This window comes from Oncorhynchus keta, chromosome 5, assembly GCF_023373465.1.
Source record: "Oncorhynchus keta strain PuntledgeMale-10-30-2019 chromosome 5, Oket_V2, whole genome shotgun sequence".
NCBI classification, from domain to species: domain Eukaryota; kingdom Metazoa; phylum Chordata; class Actinopteri; order Salmoniformes; family Salmonidae; genus Oncorhynchus; species Oncorhynchus keta.
The window spans coordinates 13,187,933-13,210,666 of NC_068425.1; the positions used below are offsets into that span (position 1 = coordinate 13,187,933).

Sequence of the window (22,734 nt, forward strand, 5' to 3'; positions counted from 1 at the left end):
TGTCACGGTCTGTTGGAGTACAGTGCTGTATTACCTTCCTTCCAGCATGTGTGGAGATTTACTTTGAGGCCCCGTACTAAGCTGTGATTTGGGACAGTTTACCTGATGACATGAAAGAGGGATTGAGTAACTCTAACATATTACATAGTAACAAAACCTGCTTGCATCTGTGTATAACACTGGTAATACCTGTTTATAAGTTTATCCGATTTTATTTAAATGTATTTAAACTTTGAAAATCCCATTGAACCCAAGGCCAATTTTACAAGGGAGCCCTGCACACAACCATACAAATTCACAATATTTACAATTCCAACGCTTGCAGTGATCATTATTCCCATTAAATCCCTATCGATCGGAATCTCTATGTCAATGTAATCGTTACAGTCTTTACGTTAGAATTGTGTATATTACTTGGAGAGAAAGAGGAGACGTTATAATACAAATAAAAATCTCGGTGACATGAAAACGGTGCAAATTCCAGTTGAAGCTTGGCTGTGAAAGTGATCTGTTTTCAAAGGCCAAGGAGCCCTGACCCACAGCCATTGTCAATGAACTCTGTCTTCAGTCGAAGACCAAACAAAACCTTCTATTTGCACAGGTGATCCTATTTTAGATAGAAGACTAGTAGAGACTAGATGGGACCACTTTAGTCATTTAATGACAGCATTTCCATTGTTTTTGTTGAACATTTCATTTGAAAGATTAGACCTAGCTATTAGGAAAGCATTTATTTTTAATTGTATACACTTTTGGGGTGTGTGATGACTGCATTTAGTGTATGTAACATCCAAAATGAACATCAAGATCAGGAAATAAGTGTTAGGTAAACATTTTTGATCCAGCTAATTGTCATCATTCAACTTCATGTCAATTAGGTGGTGTAATTAGCGTGAACTTGTTTACCTTGGCAACAGTGGCTCTGTGTTTGGCACCTCTGAGCCTGTTTTGATCATCTCCGAAGGGCTGTACCAGTTTGTCATCGGAATCCTTTCTTCTTCTTCTGCTTGACCACTACTAATTGAAAGACGAGCGATATTCTCAAGTATTTGTGGTGTACGTGTTCAACTGAACGTTCAAGCTTTTAGTTTTTTACTGTCATTTCCACACCTTGACGTCTGATCCATCACTTTGATTGAAATTTTTCCGAAGCTAAAAGATGTCTTAACTTGTTCAAAGTAAACCTCAGACACCAAATCCATGCAGAGTGAAACATGAAATGGAGGGTGGAAGCTGCTGCTATAATGTAAGTTGAATGCGAAACCTTGTATGGGATTGGTGTGTTGAAGAGGATAAAGTGTACATTGTGGTTTTAAATGGACTTTGATTGAATGATACCGTGGTGTGAAAATCTACCTGGAGATGGATCATGGGTCAGATTCACATTCCTGTCTCCAATTCTCTGAAGCCCAGCCCTCTCTCTCACACCCAGGAGTCAGTCCGGGCCCACTGTGAGTCATGTGACTGCTGAGGAAGGAGGGGGAACAGCAGGATAGGAGAGAGAACCTCACCAGACTAAGGTGAGACCCCCTTACCTGCTGAGTGCAGTCCTCTCTCGCCTTCCCACCCATCACCTGCATCTCACCTGAGCTCTTCCTGAGTCTCCATGTCAACCTTCATCTTAGGTAGCCTTCTGGATCGAGAGTCAATGTATGGCTGATGACTGCAATTCATCCCTCAGAATTGATGGTGGAAGATTCTGTGATTCCTTTCATTCTGGATCTGGTGATGTACTTCATTAACAGCCCTATTTGATTTCACTGTGGTAAAGAAACCTCGAAACTTGACTCTGCTCCATTTTGTGCCAACCTCAACAAGAATGTTTACTCCGATATTGTGAAGTGCTCCTGAGATACGTCCCATTGTTTTGGTATCAGACTGTCCCCTTAATACCAGTGGATTGACACTTAAGACTCTGGACTCCTCTAAGAGCTTTTGGATAATGTTTGGCCCTGGGCAGTTGGTCTCCACTCTTCTACCTGCGGTCTTCCACTCCTCCGCAGCTCACTTCTTCCCTGCGTTCCCCACCAGACTGGGCTCCCCTCCACAGATCCTGATCCCTGGGCCCCTGATCAGCTATGAGTCCCTGCGGAGTTACTTGCAACCAGAGCCCTGCAAAGAGGCTCTGTTCCTGGCCACACAGGCAGCTGGGATGGGGCAGTTCACGGCCAGCATGGGTGAGTTCCAACCAACAGTCTGCCTTAGAATGTCAGAATTACTGTAACTTTGGAGAACACATGGATATTTACATTCATGTGTGACAATTTATTACAGATACGTGTTGGCTTATTAGTTGGTGGAATGTGTTTTCTCATAGAGACTCGTTGAGCACTATCTAATGGCAGTGTAAATGTTTACAAAAGATTTTGCTAACAGCTCCTAACTAACAATCAATTATCAAGCACGGTTAAAGAGGGCCTAATGAACGGCGGCGCTAATTATCCAATCTAGAGCCATTAGTTCCTTGTCAACCGTTGGCGATTGTGTAATTGGTGGTTGTGCTGTGCTTTCCAGATGAACAGAGGCCAGTGAAGCAGCGTCGTGCGCGGGCCAACTACAGCAGCTGGCAGCTGGAGGAGCTAGAGAAGACCTTTGAGAACACCCACTACCCTGACGTCTTCATGAGGGAAGCCCTGGCCCTCAGACTGGACCTCATCGAGGCCAGAGTGCAGGTACGGTCCCAACACCCTCTTCCTTACAAACCATTTTCACTAATGCATGAACTCCGATTTCTAGAAGCCATCTTTGTTTCTATCAGCTTTCATGCCACAGTGTTACTGTATTTTATATATTATATATATAAAAACATTATTTGTTTATGACTAAAAACTGTTCAATATATAATGTTTTTTGCATTTATTTCACTCTCTCATATTCTACATATTACATTGATTCTATTTTCACCAGGTGTGGTTTCAGAACCGCCGGGCTAAGATGCGGAGGCAGCTGAAGTTGCAGGGCCAGCTTGGAGAGCCATTTCCCAGGAAGAACAATGGTGAGGACACAACAGACAAACCCAACAAGAGCTTACCGGAGCTAGAGAGCTCTGACGGCGAGCACTGGGTGAGGAGGCAGGAGAAAGGAAGCTATCCCTGGACTAAAGTACCTCGTTCTGCTGTAGTGACCACCCCCATACAGGGTATGATTCAGGGGCGGGCAGGGGAATGGGAGGGGATGGAGGGGCCCAGTCCAGAAGAGTTCCGCTGCTGTAGCATTGCCAAGCTGAGGGCCAAGGCCAGGGAGCACGAGGCTGAGATCCACAGCACTGTGGCCAGGTCGGGAGGAGGAGAGACATCAGTACTGCAGACACAAACACAGAACACTGACGACAGAGAGAGCAACTGATGTGGCTCTTTCTCTCTGCATGGCTTTTGCAAACAGGTCCCTAAGACCTCATCATGGTTCAACATTTACAAAAGGTGCTGATTTTTTGTTTAATATTATATGAATGTATTGTGTTTTGAAATGCCATTATTTTTCTGTACTGGACAACTTTTTCTATCAACAATCACGCTAAACATGTATTTTAAATGTTCAGACTAGGAAGAGGTGAATGCTTTCCAAAATATATAGTATACCCATAGTAACATCAAAAATAGTATATCTTATAAATATGTATTATCCACAGCAACATCTTATAAATAATAGTATATCCATATAACCATAAATTAATAATATATCATAGTAACATCTTATAAATTAATATACCCATAGTAACATCAAAAAAGATATAGTATTCCACAGCAACATCTTATAAATATGTAGTATATCCACAGTAACATCTTATAAATTAATAGTATATCCATAGTAACTTCTTATAAATTAATAGTATATCCATAGTAACTTCTTATAAATTAATAGTATATCCATAGTAACTTCTTATAAATTAATAGTATATCCATAGTAACTTCTTATAAATATATAGTATACCCATAGTAACATCAAAAAATATATAGTATTCCACAGCAACATCTTATAAATATGTAGTATATCCACAGTAACATCTTATAAATTAATAGTATATCCATAGTAACTTCTTATAAATTAATAGTATATCCATAGTAATATGTTATAAATATATAGTATATCCATAGTAACGTCTTATAAATATGTAGTGTATCCACAGTAACATCTTATAAATATGTAGTATATCCACAGTAACATATCTTAAATATATAGTATATCCATAGTAATATCTTATAAATATATAGTATATCCATAACAACATCTTATAAATATATAGTATATCCATAGTAACATCTTATAAATATATAGTATATCCATAGTAACATCTTGACATTTTATCCTTAATGTTTCTTTATACTTTGGCTGAACAATTTCAGTTTCTATCATTCACTATCTTGAACTCTTGAACACATGAGACAAAGATAACATTGTTATCGTTTCACATTCCCCACTGAGGTGGTTCATTTTATTGAACCTTTATTTACCCCGGTGAGTCAATTCAGAATAAATTCATGATTTAATAAATTCATGATTTTTCACACCTAAATAAATCTGTACATAATACACGTAAAACTCCGATATACAGTCCTGAGCTTCATCCATCACCTCAGGGTCTTTAGATATTCTGCCTTATTACTGGTGACTAAATGCTCTTACATTAGCCATCAGATTAGGGTCAAATCAAAAGAGGAAACGCTCTGATGACTTCTCAATGATCTCATCGATGACAAGCCCAACCCTAGCCGGGGCTATCCTGTTACCTTCACCGCAGACCGAGAGGCAGGATGTCTGCGTGCTGCCACAGGCCCTCGCAGGAAACAATGGAAGTGGCTGAAAAATGACTGCCCCCAATGACAGGAACGCCTTCTGAAGATTACGAGGCAAAAACATGTTGTTTTTTGCTGAGAAAGATTAACTTTTTACAACAGTGCTGTCATTTAAATACATCAGAGAGAGGCTATCACTGTTTGTATATCAAGACGACTCACATATTGTATCATCTTGAGCTATACTTGTATATCAATGTTTTTTTAAAGTACAGTCGGCTGAAACATATTTACAGGATGGGACTATTAAGAATAGCCTGTATCATCATTATCACTTCTTTTCCAGAGTTGGCACTACTTCTCCTACTAACCTGTATTATGTTGATTTTCAGAGCATGGAAAGAGCAGCTGTTCCAAGTCTAATGGATTTTCAGCCTCACAGTCAGAGCACTTCCTTCGGGCTTAGACGTTGGCCTTTTTTGTATGGCCAATCTCCTGTATGACATGAACAGCCTTTAGTTCTGTGGAAGAAACATGGGATATGACAGCACTTGGCCAAGGTCACTGCAAATTCCAATGCAGAATCTGGGGATATGAATAGGGAGTTGGAAGGATTGTAATGAAAGGAGAATGTAAATCTTGAGTGCAGGGCCGGCCCTAGCCTTTTAGGGGCCCTTTTGACAGAGGAGAGAAACATTTGAAGTTTTAAAGTTAATTTACTAAAATTCTACATATTTTGCCATGACTTATAGCAGGTTAATATGATATCTGATTGAGAGTGACTAACAAAATCAAAGGGGGGCCCCTGGAGGTAAGGGCCCCTGCACACATGCCTTTTGTGCACGGTCGGTAATTAATTTGCCCATGACTACTATACTACAAGTTTTAGGTAGCTGGGTAGACTAACTTACCAATCTAAAAAATGCTAGCTGAGGAGTTATTTGGGTGACTGACATAGCAAGAGGAAAACTGCTAACGCACGACGCATCTTGTGTATTCTACTATTCTAAAGCTGAACATTAAGTAGAGTCCTCGACTTGTTTTTTAAAAGTTGGGGGCCCCATTAAGGCCGGGGGGGTCGAGCGCCCATGTCACTTGTGCCCAGGGCCGGCTCTGCTTGAGTGTTAGCTTGAGTCTTCTGTATGTTTTCAGAAGTCTCTCTGTTGTCTAACAGTGCCCCCCTCTGGTAATGAAATCTCTTCTCCTTTCATGGGCCTTTTATCAGTTAGATTTACTCACCTCCTCCGTCCTCTCTTGCCTCCTTTGTAAAGGGAAAAGGGTAATCGAGGACAGTCGGCGAGGAGGGTGAACGTGGATGGAAATGCGCTTACTTGAAATGATACGGTCCTTCTCCACTGACTCGTCATTAGGCAAATTACGTTTACTGGGGTGGATCCCAAAATAAGTGTAAAGTGATCCAAACAAATTAAGTTAGATTTTATATATAAAATAAACAACAAGTAGAATATTGTTTTTAAATATGTGCATGTTTTTCTCCTCTGACAAATCAATACGCTGATTCAAAGTGGGTGTGGGCGATTTCAAAACCCTTCCGCGGTAAGATACACATGAATATCCTTGATGAAAATTGGCTATTGAGAAGGGGAGGACACTCTTTTGTTTGCCTCCTAACAACTTGACACACTCTTGACCAGTTATCGGTTTCCTGGTCATGGAGGAGAGAGGACAGAGGATGGTCTTTTGCCCAAATGAGAAAACCCCATAGGTATTATTATAACTGTATGTATATTCATTGTCAGCAGGATATTTATTGCCAGTGTGCATTTGCTTCAGTAATAATTAAACTATCCATATCTTTATATTCTGTAGATTTCAAGGCCTGGTAACACATATTTTGCTATTATGTTAAAACAATGAATATAAAAAACGTTTTAGTGTAATTACAGTGATACTACACACGTTTTCCCCAATGTATTTTGTTTTCTTTTTTTTGGTATGTTGTTCCTACTCTGTATTAGGCTACTTGTATTATTTACACCAAGTAAATGTTTTTTTTTGTTGCTGTTTGTAAATATATCAATGTCCATCTAATCTCTTTGTAGACTATGCATCTAGTTGAGGTCGTCGAGTTCTTGGTGGGTCAGTTTCTCCTATGTTGGGTCATACTCAGACACACTCAAGTTGTTTTTGATTGTTGTCCAATCACAATTAGAGAGTATCCCCCAGTCACTCCATCTTCATTTAGGCCCATCTCATTTGGGTCAAATGTGAAACCACCATTGGTGACCCAAAATGGGTCAGTGGGTCTCGATTCTGGGTTAATTCGTTTCATGGAGACTTTAAGCCTCTTCCGAGTTTGCAACATGTAACTTAAAATATGTATCATTGGTTTTTCGAATGAAAATGCCCCATATGCAAATGACCCATATGCAAATGAGCAAAAAAGGGCTCAGCTGAATCCTTTGTATTCATAGCCTAATTGAGCTGCTCATTAAGGCTTCAACACTAATGTCTGCTCATTAGTGCGTTAATGTAGGCCTATAGCCTATTTTGTCCATGAAAATTATAATGATATTAAAACCACACAGACTTCAACAATAGTGTAAATATTGATTATATATATATATTTCTATACCAATGATTACCTCTCTGAAATAGACTATTCAGGACATAATGCAAATTAATATTTGATAACCGGACAGACACTAAAAAGGACCGATTCATTGCCAACACTGTGATTATTAAAAAGTGCAATTATGTCACGGTGTAAAATTATAATTAACAGCGTTAATTAGGCTACTGAACCAAAGCCTCGCCCCCTTGCGTCACGCCAATATACTTTTTCATGAGCTATGCAATGGTAGCGAATCAGTCGCGACCATCAGCTGATGATTGAACACGGAACTGGCTTTTCTTTCTTGGTAATCGGTATCTTGCTTTCTACTACCTGTACATCACCTGAAATAAGACATAACACCACTGGTTGCATACTTCTCTTTTGTATAGATATTTTTTTCGGGAGTCATTTATTTGACAGGACGCGCTCCGGGAAGGATGGCTGCCATCAAGGCGCTTCAACAGTGGTGCAAACTTCAGTGCGATGGGTACCGAGATGTGGCTGTCATCAACATGACAACTTCTTTTAGGGACGGGTTGGCGTTCTGTGCGCTTATCCATAAGTACAGACCGGACCTAATGTAAGCATTAATGTGACTTTAAAATATAGATTTGGCTGAAGAATTGATGTTCAACGTAATGGTTAATCAGGTGCAACAGATCATTAGCAGCTGCAAACAATCAATACTTCCAAACACTTCGATGGGCATTCGCTGCTAAAGCTACAGTTAAAATCTTGTAATATTTATGAATAACCGACCTCGGCGTTTTCTAAACTCGGTGTTACTTGCCATAACACTACACAGCTGATTTCAAATTATCAAAGTTTGATTAGTTGACTTGAATCAGCTGATTTTAATGTTAGGGAAAAAACCAAAACGTCTAACGTTACCGAGTTTGGGAAACCTTAGCCTACTGTCGCCATACCATTTTTATCATAACCAAACAACATTTTAATGTTTTTGTCATTGTCTTCTACTTTACAAACACATTTTGTAGCTTAGACTATAGTTTCAAATCATGATTTAGAAAAGTAATGTTCTCATGTAACGTTTGGCCTAATGTAATCCCTTGAACACTACATACAATAGAAACGAAGCGCTATTTGCTATCATGTTCTATTTATTTTGAAGGAAAGTGTTCCCAGTGGCTTCCTGTCTAACAATGGTGTCGGGAATCCCCCCTCTAGCCAGAGGCTTGACAACATTTTGGTTGAATAAAAAATGTAATCTATATTTATCTAAGCATGTTCATCAATTAGGCTAGATTAGCATAGGCAAATATCCATATTCTTAAGTTAATGTTTTTACCATAGTTTCATGTAGGTATGCATGTGATCCTTTATTTTTAATCAATACATTGCATGTCACATGAATGGAAATGAAATGTGCCCTAGTCAAACTTTTTAGAGTTTCCAGGTTAAGTCAAACATCATTCTTGATTAACAAGAAAACACATTTGATTTTATGTACTACATGTCTGAAACAGAAAGAAACCTCCCAGCATAACCATTCCCACAATATTTCTTGCTATACTAGTGGACTAGAATATGATCTTTGATGTATCTCAGAAACCTGGTTATTTTCCTTGAACAGGGCAGTTAGGCACCCAAATTAACATGGGAATAACCTTTGATCAACCTCCACAATGTGAATTATTAATTTCCCTGTGTTCTATATTCAGAGACTACGACTCCCTGAATAAAGAGGATGTTTTTGACAACAACAACTTGGTAAGATGTTACATGCATAAATAGACAGTACATCATTACAGTTAAAGGTTGTACATTGACATGACCATACTGAACTGTTTGACCATCTTACCAGGAAGTCAGTTGGTTTGTGTTTGAGGTGATTGCATTGTTACAAATGCATCAAGTCCTTTGTAACATTCATTTTTATTAGTGACGTCTCCAAAGGACTGGAATTGTGCACAAGTCAATTCATGGTTATTTTGATATATACCTCAGTGTTTCTATTGAACTGGGGCAAACACATTTTGCTCTGAAGGGTGATGTTGAATGCAACTCATGAAAAGAATGAGATGGCTCACCATAAATGTGACCTATTGCTTGTAGCATGCGTAGTATGTAAACGCTGTGGCCAAATGCTGAATGTCTTTCCCAGTTGATAACTGAACAACATGGATTCCTAGGATTTCATGTCCCAGGCAAGGTTATTCATATACCAACTGTAGTTTGGGAAACCATCTCTCCTTGGGGTGCTATACAAGGTCTGTCCCATGTTGCTGTTTTAATGTGAGGAATATATAAAAAATAAAAAAATAATATATGCCATTTAGCAGACGCTTTTATCCAAAGCGACTTACAGTCATGTGTGCATACATTCTACGTATGGGTGGTCCCGGGAATCGAACCCACTACCCTGGCGTTACAAGCGCCATGCTCTACCAACTGAGCTACAGAAGGAGAATGTCATCTGTGAGTTGTATGGAACGTGTCAAGTCAGTGAGTGTTATACTGCCTAACAATTCACTTGGTAGTGACTTTGGCTAGTTGCACTCATTTCTATTGATACTTCGACAGATGCCGGCTTAACTATGAACATCAGATACTATGTTTGACTTGGTTGAATTTAACTTCTTAACTATTTGGAATTATTTGACCAACTGTTTTGTCCCCCCCCCCACCCCCTCTATTTCCTTCATAGCAGGAAGTGTGTTAGGACTGTTAGGATAAGAATGAGTCAAACAGCAGCGCAGCTGGGACTTGTCCATAATTTAGTTCTCTCAGTGCTGGTTTCCTCTGATTTTGAGGATTACAGACCTCAGTGTTCTATGCTCTCCAGGATCTGTTGCAAAACACTAGCTGCTAGTCGTGCCGATACCCCACAGCGTCTGTTAAGAACCTGAGTACTAGAAGAGGCTCCCTGGGTTATTCATTATGAATGAGGCTTACTGTTATCTGTGGGCCACTCGATCCGCACGATAAAGGTCCATTTACAAATGTTAGACAGTATGATGAGACCACTGCTTGAGGGGTTGCATAAGAAGAACATGTTTTAAGCCATACAGAAGAGTAGTTTTTTTTCTCAGTTTTAGTAGCTCTAGTCTATTTGACCATCCAACTAGGAAGGAATTCCCCCATGGTGGAGTCCAAACACCAATGTTGTGTAGCTAGTACTTTTAGTCTGCGGTAATCCCATATACATTGACAGTAGTCTTTATTTCATGACAAGGAGGTCCCAGTCCTTCATGTGTGTCAGGTTTCTCTCAGTGGTGGGTATCTGTCTCTACAGACTCAAATATGCATTTGTTTTGTCCAGACTCTGTTTTGTACAGCAACAATGGGCAGTTCCGTTTCTGTTATACAGAGAATCTCACAAATGTAGAAGTTGTTTGGCCATTCTCCTCCTCCTCCAACACGAACGGATATGCCGTTCTGCAAGGCTGTACTTTAACATTTTAATGAGCACATCAGGTTGATCCCAAACAATGCCCCGTTGTCCTTCTCCCTCCTTGTTCCCAGGGCTGAGTGTGCACAGGAAATGTGCTATTCATTATTCACCCCCTGTCCAGACCTCCCCGGCATGGGGCCACAAACAGCTGCTGGCTGGACTACACTATTTTCTATTTCTGAAGATACCATTTTGTCTGGCTTGTTTACAGTTAAATTAAGTAGCTGCTTTGTATTTTAAGAAACACTCAAGAACATTGGGAAAGTGTTATTCAAATGATGTAAGATTTTTCCTTATTACTTCTGCTTTGTAAGTCTTAAAAGTTAACATTTTGTAAAAATGTACAATGTTATGTGTTCTGCTTGCTAGGGTGAACTCCAATACACCTGACCCATCTAATTGTTGTCTCTATGACTTTAGGGTTGGTTAATAAAACAAGTGTTTATTTCTAACTTCAGGCTTTCCGGGTTGCAGAGGACAAGCTGGGGATCGCTGCTCTGCTGGATGCAGAGGACATGGTGGCCCTGAGGATCCCAGACCGACTGAGCATCCTCACCTACGTCTCCCAGTACTACAACTACTTCCACGGACGCAACCCTAGTAAGACTCTGACTTGAGGCAGCTTTGTTACATTGGAGCACTAGCCTATATGTTGCACTTTAAGTGTTTTCTTTCCTGGTGCGGTGTTACTTATGGTGATTGTGAGAAATACACGCGTTGTGTTAAATTGGGTGAGAACATTGCTTCAAACCCGTTTAGTGAAATGTGCCTGTCCTTACAATCAGTAGTACATTTAAAACTCGTCAAATGTTTTTCAAATTGTTTATGGTTATTGGTTTAAAAGATTGAAATAGTTTGAATATACTGTTTCACAAAGCATCTCTACTGAGCTATTGGTTCAGGTATTGTAGAGTATTGTGGCTCAACCCTCTAATTTCTGATGGCCAATGTTGTTTTTTCCAGTTGGAGGAGTGGGTGCTGTGAAAAGGCCAGCAGAGGGCTCCAAGGAGGAGCCGTGTGGAAAGAAGAATCTCCCGGTGGTGGCCAAAACCATAGTGTCTAAAATGGCAATAGAGAATCGCCAACCTCCCTCTCTCATGGTGAAAACCTCCCCCAAAGCAACCAGAGCTGCTGTTCAGGTACAAATGGTTCTTTAATGTCTATTTTAAAGAAATATATATATATGATGTTTGACAAGCATACATTTAGATGAACTACTAAATGTACACCATATATACAAAAGTATGTGGACACCCCTTCAAATTAGTGGATTTTATTTCAGCCACACCCATTGCTAACAGGTGTATAATTTCAAGCACAAACATTGGCAGTGGAATGGCCTTACTGCAGAGCTGAGAGACTTTCAATGTGGCACTGTCATAAGATGCCACCTTTCCAACAAGTCAGTTTGTAAAATGTCTGCCCCGCTAGAGCTGCCCCAGTCAACTGTGATTGCTGTTATTGTGAAGTGGAAATGTAAAGGAGCAACAATGGCTCAGCTGCGATGTGGTCAGTCATAGAACAGGACTGCAACGTTTGGTGGATAAATAATGGTCTGGGGTTGTTTTTTATGGTTTGGGCTAGGCCCCTTAGTTCCACTGAAGGGAAATCTTAATGCTGGTTTGTCAAGCTCGGTGTGGAAAAACCTGACTGGCCTGCACAGACCCCTGATCTTAACCCCATCGAATACCTTTGGGATGAATTGGAACGGCGCCTGCAAGTCAGGCCTCATTACCCAACATCAGTGCCCGAACTCACTAGTTCCTGCAGCAATGTTCCAACATGTAGTGGAAGGCCTTCCCAGAAGAGTGGAGGCTGTTTTAGCAGCAAAGGGGGAGCAACTCCCTACTAATGTCCATGATTTTGGATTGCGTTGTTTGACGAGCAGGTGTCCATACTTTTAGTCATGTGTATCTAAACTCAGCAAAAAAATAATGTCCCTTTTTTTTCAGGACCCTGTCTTTCAAAGATAATTAGTAAAAATCCAAATAACTTCACAGATCTTCATTGTAAAGGTTTTAAACACTGTTTCCCATGCTTCTTCGATGAACCATAAACAATTCATGAACATGCACCCGTGGAACGGTCGTTAAGACAATAACAGCTTATAGACTGTAGGCAATTAATGTCACAGTTATGAAAACTTAGGACACTAAAGAGGCCTTTCTACTGACTCTGAAAAACACCAAAAGAAAGATTCCCCGCTCATCTGTGTGAACGTGCCTTAGGCATTCTGCAAGGAGGCATGAGGACTGCAGATGTTGCCAGGGCAATAAATTGCAATGTCCGTACTGTGAGAGAATGGACAGCCCATCGTCCTTGCAGTGGCAGACCACATGTAACAACACCTGCACAGGATCGGTACATCTGAAAATCACACCTGCGGGTCAGGTACAGGATGGCAACACCAACTGCCCGAGTTACACTTGAAACGCACAATCCCTCCATCAGTGCTCAGACTGTCCGCAGTCGGCTGAGAGAGGCTGGACTCAGGGCTTGGAGGCCTGTTGTAAGACTGGTCCTCACCAGACGGCACCGGCAACAACGTTGCCTATGGGCACAATCGCTGGACCGGACTGGCAAAAAGTGCTCTTCACTGACGAGTCATGGTTTTGTCTCACCAAGGGCGATGGTCAGATTCGCGTTTCTCATCGAAGGCATGAGCGTTACACCGAGGCCTGTACTCTGGAGCGGGATCGATTTGGAGGTGGAGGGTCCGTCATGGTCTGGGGCGGTGTGTCACAGCATCATCGGACTGAGCTTGTCATTGCAGGCAATCTCAATGCTGTGCATTGAAAGGGAAGACATCCTCCTCCCTCATGTGGTACCCTTCCTGCAGGCTCATCCTGACGTGACCCTTCCAGCATGATAATGCTACCAGCCATACTGCTCGTTCTGTGCGTGATTTCCTGCAAGACAGGAATGTCAGTGTTCTGCCATGGCCAGCGACGAGCCCGGATCTCAATAGCAAGAACTGGCAAATCTGGTGCAGTCTGAGGAGGAGATGCACAGCAGTACTTAATGCAGCTGGTTCCCACACCAGATACTGACTGACTTTTGATTCTGACCCCCCTCTAACAGAAATGGAATAATGTGTCCCTGAACAGTCACATGTCTGTGGAACTTGTTCAGTTTGTCTCAGTAGTTGAATCTTGTTATGTTAATTTTGCTGAAAATAAACACAGTTGACAGGGTGGTTTAGTTTACATGACCAAAACACTTTTTTTCTCTCTCTCTCTTCCACAGAAGACTGAAGTTTTGGTGGAGAGGTCCAATAAGACAAGCACTCTCAGCAGTAAATGTGTTGTATGCAAATGTCACGTTCATCTGGTCCAACGGCACTTTATCGAGGGGAAGCTTTACCACAGGAGCTGCTTCAAGTAAATGTCCACTTTACACATAGAACCCAGCTCCACCATTATGGTTAAAACGTGTTGACACCTTTTATGTTGCACCTTTCACTAGGTGCAGTGAATGCTCCATCGTCCTCCTGGCTGGGGCCTATAAACCAGGGAAGGAGCCAGGTATCTTCATCTGTAATGATGACCAGAACACTAAGAATGGCTGCAACAAGCCTCCCTCTGGGATTGTCATAGAAACCGGATGCCCAAGCGCCAAAGTTGAATCCAAAAGTTACACCAGCAGAGTCCAGTCTGTCTCCTGCTCCACCTCTGTGCCTTCGACCCCCATCGAGGTGGTCTTGAAGCCTGTGGAGACCACCACCCCAGCTCCCCAACCCTGGACCAGCTCGGCCAAGAGAACCCAGGCAGCACGGCAGAGGTTCTTCCAGTCATCTACCTCAACCTCCAGCAGCCAGAAGCCCCCAGCCCCCTCAGGACTGCCGAGGGTACCCCTGAGTCCTGAGGAAGAGAAGAACCGAGCCAGGGCTGTCATTACCCAGAAACTAGCTGAAGCGAACTGCAACAACAATAACACCAGATACTTTGTTATCCGACCAGCAGAAAGGTGATTAAAGGCCTATGTGTTTACCTATAGGTTTTTAGTCTTGTTCGAGTGTGCACAGCCACAGTTCATATCATTTTGTGGATGTCAGCTATTACTAAATGTACATTTCCAAACCTAATGGTGATAGTATTGCTTCCCAGGTTTGGAGATGTGCTAAGCTCAGCTGACCTCCCCAGCTGGAAGCAGGCTAAATGTGGGCCAGACACAGCAGGACAACTCTTCACCAGCAATAAGGAATTGCTTAACACCGTCAACAAAGCCAGCGCCAAACCAACAACTGTATCCTTCAGCACCAAAGGCAAGCTTTTTCAATTCCATTTCATTTTCAGAACTTTTTTTGTCACGATCATGTTTTTACAATAGGTCATAGGGGAAGCTTCAAAAGCTAGAACGCTTTCGATTACCTTGTTGTTAATGCAAGGGTGTAGCCACGAACAGCATTTCCATACAGTTTAACAAAAGTCTGTTTTGAAGTGCATGAAAATAAGATGAGCTGCTAGTGCATTAGCAGTCTTTACTAACAGCCACTTTTTATTTAGTTATCCCATCTTGTTTAGCCCTTTTTAAATGCTTTTATTTTTAACATTAAATAGAATTGTAGAATTTGATAATGAGCTTGAATCTACTCTCCTTTCAAAATGTATGTCTCTTTGGCAGTAAGTGCAGACTGTGCAGAGGCTCCTGTTAACTGGCGATCAAAGCTCAAGCCTGTTAAAAATGGACCAGGACTGAAGTAAGTCTGGACTGCTCATCTGTTAATCAACCACTTTCTCTTTCTAATCCTGTACATCCACACAAAGGGAAGGCAGGTATTGTCACCCGGGTGAGAGATTAAATTATATATCTGATCTGGAGAGCTAACCAGTTGGGTGTCGCATGTATCCACTCCTCCAGCCTCCGGATTCATCCTGCCTCGCCCTGCTCTGTTATGGCTGATTGGCTCAAATTGCAGCCACTCTCCTCCCCCATCCTCACAAGTCCCAAGGAGTGCTATGCCTGAAATGAACCCTAGTGCAACACTAACTAGTTTCCCCAGAGTTCCCTCTGATGACCCCCTCCACTATTTTCTCACCTCCATTATTTCTAAATATTTAAGGTGAGGTTGAATGTTCTGTTTGTACTTACTATGTTCAATCCAAATTGGTTGATTTCAGGGGAAAGTCCAATCTTTTCCTGCTCCTTACATGCACCCTCTTTCTCCAGGACCTCTGACTCTGAGGACCATGTGACCATTGTTGAGCAACCCAAACCTGAAGCCATCTCGAAGTCTTTCGCTACTAGTATCATCGTCAACATCAGCTCTACCTCTCCTCCGATTCCCCCAGCAGCCTTCAACCCTCCTCCACCTGGCCCGGTGTCTCACAGAGCTCCGTCTCCCAAGCAGCCCCGTTGCGACTCTGGAGGCTTGGGTACCTGCTTTTTATTATCTTATCCTCTATAGTTGGCAGAGTAGTGATTAGTGTTTCATAAATGATTGAGTAAACATTTTCGATGACTTGTGATTTTTTAATTATCGCGCTTCACCTTCTAGGTACTAAAAATGGGAATTATTCTACTCCTCTGTTGTCCACTCCTCCCCTGGTTCCTGTCTGGCACAGGGTTCCAACTCCCAATAAGCCACACCACAGCTCTGCGGGATCGGGTAAAGACAAGAACTCCGTTCAGTGATTGCATCGCAACAATGTATTTGGAGTCTATATTTTGCAGTTTATTAATCGGTTACACTTTTTTTTTTTTTTTTTTTTTTTTTTTTTAGGCTCAACGGATGTCAATTATTCTCCCCCTATGTCTCCTCAACTGCCTCGCCAGGGTTCCACAAGTTAGACTGGGCCTTTACTTTCTATTACCAGACATTGTCTCAACCATTGTTTTAATTTGTTTTTGTTATGTCTTAGCCTGTTTATTTTCAGAAGTTAAGTCTTACGTGACAATGGCTCCCTGAGTGTCAGCCATTACATATGTAATAATCCTATTTTATCTACCTCTTAGGCTCCAAAAATGGGAAGTATTTGTCACCCACAAACACCTCCCAGTCTGAAATGAGGTCCCCCTCAGTAAGTTGTCAGTTATGTCTCATACATAAATAGTGGTATGTTACTAGAGCTTATCAGAGGCAATAACTATCCTATGTGAAAATATGTAATATTCTTATGAAATTCAGGTCATAGTTAAATAATTACACAGGATTAGCAATTGGTGGTGACACAATAGGTTTTTCTTTGTTTTGTTCAATGTAAGTCCCATCACATCCCTATGGACCAGATAGTGAAGGAGCTGCGTGAGATTGGAGACAGCCTGGGTGACTTGGAGAGGAAGGGAGTGGAGATGGAGAAGAGGCTTCGCAGCTGTGAGGAAGGTACTTGCCTTGGGACTTCCCTTGACTCCCAGTGTTTCTCCTTCCTTTGTTGATGTTGACTAATAGCGATTGTTTATTTGCCAAAGCAAGTGGGAGAGAGGTCCTCTGCATACAATTTCTCCCTTTGACATTTAGGTAAGTTATTGGTTTTGGCACTAGTCTGGCTTTTGAAGGACTTAACAGTGTGCAGAATTGCTTGTCGTTTATGTTAAAGAAGACGGACCATGTTTCAACCTTAACTGGGTCTTTTTTTTCAGGACAGTATTTTGAAGGACACCATGGGAGAATCTCAATTGCGTACTCCTCGCCTCAACCCATTGGATGAGAAAGCCAGAAGCCCCTCCCCCTCTGACCTTCTCCTCCAATGGGTATTGAGAAGGGGAGAGAATGCAAGGAGTATGCAATTGAGGTTCTCCCCCTCGATCAATGTTTATTTCCAAGTTAACTTTCAAATAGACCAGCCTTTATGATTAGATATTTATTAATGTACTTCAATTGAAATGGCCCAGTCCCTCCACTTCTCAGTTTTGAGTTGTGCTCTGATGGTGAGCATGTTATCCCTGTGTTGTGAAGTTCTATTAGTTAATGTGACGACTGTTGCTCATCGAGTGATTAGAAGTTTCTAATTGCGTGATTAACTGAATCAAGCAATTATTAACTCATTAACCTGGGGCACCAGGTTAGTTTTTATTGAGTTTCTATTTGCCAAATTAACTCTAAGAATATCAGAATATCGATTTTACAACAGCCGCTAATTAACCAGTTACCTCTACAATCTCGTTCTGAACGTCATATAGTCTGTGTGAATCTGCAGGGACCCAGGTCTCGCCAATGAGTTAGTACCACACCAATCTTAGTTGAATATTTATTTACTAAAAAGCTAAAATGATGATAAAAGATACACCTAATAGGCTATTGATTAGAATGTAGTATAACGGGTCATAACACTATGGCGAGTTACCCAAAATGGGGATTTCAAAGAGAAAAAGAAAGTATATGAGAGAAATATACATTTGGGTGAATTTGTCAGCTATGCTTATTCTAACCCTAGCCTTGCCCCAAACTGCTGCTCTTATTGGTCAGAATATAATGATGTAATTATGTGGGGAAGTTCTCTGTGGATTCTCTGTGTGGACCATTCAGGCTGCTCGATGACGCACTTCTCCGTCGCACCTTTCTGGTCGCCCTCACGATGTCCGTGTCCTTTTGGCTTAGGAGTCTGTTCCTTCACCCTTGCTCTGGAAGGGGTCTTCTGAGGACAGACAGCTCTGTAGCTCAGAGTTCACAGCGTTGGAATGAAAGTGTAGAGACTGCGATTCGATGGGAGATGGGAGGCTAGGTGGTTCGACTTGAATTCACCCGCTTAGACACAGCTACTCATCCGTAGCTTGGGTAGAAAAAGATTCTTTGTCTTCAAACTTGAGTTGGGTTCGTTGACTTTTTAGACCTTAGCTGCAGCTTGGGTCACGTAGTCTTCCCTGTAAATTCTTTACTCACAGGTTTTATACCCTTGGGTCAGAAGTGTGCGTAACCGCCTTTAGGGCAATTCACTGGGCGTACCCAGTTAAGAGCAAGGTTTTTCTCAAATCCGATTTTTAGACAACTAACTTAATATTTCATCTTTACCAAAACATTCCCTTTGATTTGGACATATTCCACACAACGTACAATGTATAAACATCCAACATGTACTAGGAAAACTCTTCACTTTACAATGTTTTCGTAATAACGCCATCGATTAACCGTTAATAACAAAACAAAAATTACATACATTTTCATATTTCATCTATCGTCATGACCACCATTGTGGCTGATGGAAACCATTGTTCCAAAGTCCCTTTATTTCATATTTAATGTTCTGAGGCTGGTTCTCCATAGTAACAGGACAAAGGAATGTGTCTGTGGCCTGAGATATACCAGGGGCATGAGGTCATAAAACCCCTAGATCTCTCCTCCGTTGTGGTTGAGAGATAATATGTAGGGTTGTGGTCTCCTGTAACCTGACCTGATCAGGACCGTCATGACACCTGCTAGCCCACCTGGGATTTTACACAGGAATCCAAACCCACACAGCCTGGAGGGGAGAGGTGTGACTGCCGAACAGGTTCCATTTCCCTCCTCCACGGCCCAATGAGGCGAGAGGCGGGCACAGCCCACATGGGGGCACCTTCTCCCTCTGATACTATCCATCCCCCTTGAGTGATAGAGAGGTGGTGGTGAATAGCTGACCAGCCCCAGAGACTGACTGTGGCTGCAGACAGAGCAGGGGCAGTCGGGGGGCCTGATTGCTCTGCTCAAGGTCACCATCTGGGCACAGTTATATTAATATTATTATCCGGTTCACTGCTTTACTCCTTCCCTCACACCTTACATGCTCCTGGCTGTCCTGCTGATAGGAGGCAGGGGGAGTTAATGGGACTCTTCTCTTTGTCCCCGGCCAGTTTGTACTATTGGTTGTGGCTGGTGTGTTTGTATACACACAGCCCTTAGGCACCGACAAAGGCTCAATGTGCATGTTGGACTGGAACAATGTGATTAATTTTGTTCATAAGTCTTACACAAATAAAAGTCATTTTTTTAAATGTATTGCCAATGAACTTCCTTGACACTGGCCTTTTGCAGAGGGTAAGGGGGACATTTTGATGGACCCTCTGATGGTTGACTGGTTCAACCTGATCCGAAAGAAGCAGACGTACATTAGGAGGGAGTCAGAACTTGTGTACATGTGAGTACTTGTCAAGTTAAATGTTACCCAAATGTATATGCACTATTTTGGATTTACAATGGCTTAAACATCACTTATTGCATTTGTCAGAGCGAAGACTCAAGACCTGGAGGGTCAGCAGCCTGGGGTGGAGGGTGAGCTGCGCAGACTGTTGGAGAAACCTGGTAGGTGGCACAATGCTCACACAGCACCTCAACTGTTCACTTTACATCCTCCTAACAGATCAGCAGCTACTGTGTTGTAGTGTCGTGCTCCTATGTCAAACACAGGTCTTATCCCTGGTATAACAGATCATCTGAAGTCTACAGAGGAGCGTCGGCGAGAGAACGGGCTGATGGAGAGGTTGATGGAGATTGTGAACGGTAGAAACGCCATTGTAGAAGGACTGGATGAAGACAGGCTCAGGTAGGGAAATGTTGCAACTTTATTGTTTGTACAATTTGTGAGTTGTGACCCATTTTTCTTTTTTAAATGTGAGTAGCATTTCAATATCTGCAATGGTCTCAAGCAGTGACTGGAATGCCACGGAGGTCAAGCTGGATGTCTAACTTGAAAAACCTAAACATGTTCTCCATTTTTAGGGAAGACAAAGAGGATCAGCAGTTGAATGAAATGATGCAGACTCTTGGTGAGTATTTAACGTGGTTGATTTAAAATGCCCCTGTCTTTAAACCCTGGGATGTTCCTTGCTTAATGTAATTTCCTCTCTTTGTTCTGGTGGACAGGACTTAAACAATCCAAAATCAAGAGGAAGTCTTCCTTCAAAATGCTGTTCAGACAAAAAAGTATTAAAAAGGTCACTGTGAGGGATCCAGGGACTGCGTTTTGATTGTTCTGCTCTGGGGGCGGGGGGCGGGAGGGGTCTAAGGTCTAAGACCAACTTTTTTTCAGCTACATATCACATCAAGTTGGTGTTTCGTCGCGAAGGTTAGTTTAGAAATGTGTTTTTTTCTTTGAGGAGACTCCAGGCTTTCACTCTTCATTTAGTGTTGTTCTTGAGATGGATTTCAATACACTTGACTGATCATAATGTTCTGTTCCTTTTTGAGTTAGTGTATATCTAAGGGATCACAATTTAGCTCATGGTTTGCTTAACTTTGTTAGTTTTTTTCCCCACATGTCTAGGTTGGGATTGTTATGAAGAGGTGTTCAAGAGTCACTGTTAGCATGAGTCCAATGCAAAATAATGTAACTGGTATTGTTGCACCGGATAATGGTGAAGGAGAATCCATATCACTGTTAAATTGTTTGTATCAAAAGAGGAGCTTGCCTTTGAGTGATGTTTTTAGCTCCAGTATGTCCAATTTAATACCAATGTCTTCTATGCTTCCAAAAAGTATGTTATTACAAACGTCGAGTAACATTTTGAGTGGAATCTGTCTAGACCAGTGAAGTGGTGAGCAGCGTTCTACGCTACCTCAGTTGAAAGACTGTATTTCTTCTGTTGTGCTGTAGGTGGCACCATGGTTTTACCTTACACGAACCGGGTAGGAACCTGAATCCAATTCACCACAGTACAGACAGCTAATTTTATACGTGCTGAAAAAAGTTCCAACTCTGCTGATGCAATAACACTGTGAAAGCTTACGTAGAACAGTAGCTCATAAACTAATGGTTGTATTGAGCTTTTAATCTTAAACCTGGTTTAATTAAAAATATTAGTATAGAATTATCTACTGAAGCATTGTTTATGCCTGGTCCATTATTGCAATGTTTTAAGTTAACATTGTTGGCATTGGAGTCATCTGTGAGAATGCTGTTTGAGGTATGCACAGGTCCCAATGTCTCGTGACTTTTTAAAATTTGGAAGAATGTTAAATGAATGTGTGCATAATGTGTATTTATATTTTTAATTGAGTTTGCTGTCCAATAAATAATTTGAACATCCTTGGTTTTGAAAACACTCATATCTAACTTTTTAATGTCTTGTAGAATTTAACTGTAGGCCTTTGTTTTAAACGTCAAGCAATTCTCGGCCATGATATTTTAGTTTCAATTAACGTGTTCCTTGATAAACTGTAGGGGATGTTTTTTTCAATATGATTTGATTTCTTCACATATGAGACTGTTCAGTTCCTAATAAAAAATCTAAACCGATCCTCGAGCTCTCTCTCATAGAAGCACAAAGTTACAGAATGATTTTTACCGCACAGACCAGTCTTCATCCAACATGTTTTAGTTCTGGACAAGCTATGCCGGGACCCTACTTAAGTATCAAAGCTCAGAAGTGATCATTTGGAGCGATGTTCTTTTCTGCATTTTTAATATGGGTTTTAGGGAAGGCATTAAGATTTGTTCACGTCAATATATTTGCAGCTACTTATAAATGACATATCCCCAATTTGAAGATGCATGAAATTGTGATCATAAACTTGGAACGGCATCTTTCAAGCTGAGAGGAACTGGGGATGGTATTGGTGCAGTACACCATGTGTGATGTAGGTGACAGTCAAGACAGAATACGTGTGATCGAGTTAATTAAAGCTTTGCGCCCCATCTACTGCGAATGCTTGCGCTTCTGCAATTAAGAATCAAAGGCGAGGGCTTAGTGTCAGGGGGGTGTCTAATACATGGTTTTAACAGGAATGGGACCTTATTTGCCAGGCTCCTAGCGACAAGCATTAACAGCGGCCTCAAATTAGAGGACCATTAATATTCATAAGTAAAACAATTCGTCCTGTGAATGTGCTGAAACAAAATATTCTGAGGTGAGCTTTTGTGTCCACGCTGTCCATCAAAATATGTCATCACTGATGGAGTGGTTCATCTTTATGAAAGGGTGGCAATAATGTGTACTGGCTCTGACAAAATACACGTTATACTGACTTAGTCAGGGTTTTACATTCAATTAATTTAAATGATTTGTTACAAGGACGTTACCGTACTCTACATTGTATTGCATCCTTATGCATGTTTTACAATCAAATCAACTACCCATCTATAGTGTAATTTATAGTTGAT

The 22,734-nt window shown here is 41.5% G+C and overlaps 2 protein-coding genes across 4 annotated transcripts; both read left to right on the top strand.

The window, feature by feature from the left end:
* The first annotated feature begins 1,601 nt into the window (after positions 1 to 1,601).
* On the top strand, positions 1,602 to 3,522 carry LOC118364743 (paired mesoderm homeobox protein 2-like). Its single transcript, XM_035746442.2, has 3 exons — positions 1,602 to 2,177; positions 2,515 to 2,672; positions 2,908 to 3,522. Exons 1-3 carry the CDS (start codon positions 1,943 to 1,945, stop codon positions 3,343 to 3,345), a joined length of 831 nt encoding a protein of 276 aa, XP_035602335.1. The 5' UTR covers positions 1,602 to 1,942; the 3' UTR covers positions 3,346 to 3,522.
* Positions 3,523 to 7,493: 3,971 nt separating this feature from the next.
* LOC118365300 (MICAL-like protein 2) lies at positions 7,494 to 21,870 on the top strand. Of its 3 annotated transcripts, none has more exons than XM_035747404.1 (19): positions 7,494 to 7,615; positions 7,701 to 7,891; positions 8,994 to 9,042; positions 11,185 to 11,326; positions 11,690 to 11,865; positions 13,973 to 14,106; positions 14,192 to 14,692; positions 14,833 to 14,990; positions 15,350 to 15,425; positions 15,896 to 16,101; positions 16,224 to 16,334; positions 16,449 to 16,511; positions 16,682 to 16,746; positions 16,931 to 17,048; positions 19,671 to 19,773; positions 19,864 to 19,937; positions 20,064 to 20,178; positions 20,355 to 20,401; positions 20,499 to 21,870. In XM_035747404.1, exons 1-19 carry the CDS (start codon positions 7,583 to 7,585, stop codon positions 20,600 to 20,602), a joined length of 2,466 nt encoding a protein of 821 aa, XP_035603297.1. In that variant the 5' UTR covers positions 7,494 to 7,582; the 3' UTR covers positions 20,603 to 21,870. The 3 variants fall into 3 exon arrangements, with proteins under 3 accessions (XP_035603297.1, XP_035603299.1, XP_035603298.1); XM_035747406.1 differs by having other exon boundaries at positions 11,201 to 11,326; XM_035747405.2 differs by having other exon boundaries at positions 7,549 to 7,891.
* Positions 21,871 to 22,734: the final 864 nt, after the last annotated feature.